Genomic DNA, 801 nt, shown 5'->3' on the forward strand with positions numbered 1-801 from the left:
GTACATTATGCCGCTAAACTTACAAAGCTACATAATAAATAAATATATATTAGGCAATATGAATAATTTATCATGCATTAATAATGCATTATACAAACAGGCTTTGCAGGAAGTGTGTTTTACCTGCAGCAGTAACAGCTGTGCTGGTCTCTCAGGAGCAGAGCTGATGTAATCTAGAGGCTTCATTCGTGCCGAGCCGGGGCCGAAGCTCAGTGTGGGCTGCAGCAGACGGACCACAGACTGGTAATCTCCCGTGTCAAACAGTCTCTGGATCTCCTCAAGAGACTGACATCGCTCTAGAGACTTCAACTTCTTCTCAATCTAAACAGAGAAATGAATAGGAAACCATTTATATTCTTCTATATTTAAAGGGCCAATATAATGCAAAACTGCACCTTGGCCTTTTTTTTTTAATAAAGTCTGATCTACCATGCAGACGTAATTTAGCAGCCAGACAAGTTTAGTGGAAAAACTACAGCACCAAAATGTAAAGCGCAAGACATCAGATTTGTTGTTTTCCCAATTAGGGACATTGGTTGCACTTTATTTTACAGTCCTGTTGCACATGCTATATATTTATTATAATAACTACACTAACTGGGTAATAAGAAGGTACTAACCCTACACACAAAACTTATATTACACAGCAATTTCTCAGGTAAGAGCTCTGTAAAGGCACATACTGTAAAATACATTATTTTATATGTAGTATTCTCAAATGAATCACTAACACAAATTATAGGGGTCAGAAAAGGGATGGAAAAAAGTGTACAATGGAGTGTATTATTACCTTCAAAATAT

At 37.0% G+C, this 801-nt stretch overlaps 1 protein-coding gene across 1 annotated transcript in view; it reads right to left on the reverse strand.

Moving 5' to 3' along the window:
- Positions 1-129: 129 nt before the first annotated feature.
- The window catches only part of LOC107579049 (calcineurin-binding protein cabin-1-like), a 2,910-nt gene continuing 2,238 nt past the window's right edge, over positions 130-801 (reverse strand). The window contains exon 4 of the mRNA XM_016264932.1: positions 130-332. Coding sequence (XP_016120418.1) covers positions 322-332 — 11 coding nt within the window. The 3' untranslated portion in view covers positions 130-321. The remainder of the gene's footprint in view (positions 333-801) is intronic.

The sequence above is a fragment of the Sinocyclocheilus grahami genome, unplaced genomic scaffold (genome assembly GCF_001515645.1).
Source record: "Sinocyclocheilus grahami isolate Dianchi unplaced genomic scaffold, SAMN03320097.WGS_v1.1 scaffold13772.1, whole genome shotgun sequence".
Lineage (NCBI taxonomy): Eukaryota > Metazoa > Chordata > Actinopteri > Cypriniformes > Cyprinidae > Sinocyclocheilus > Sinocyclocheilus grahami.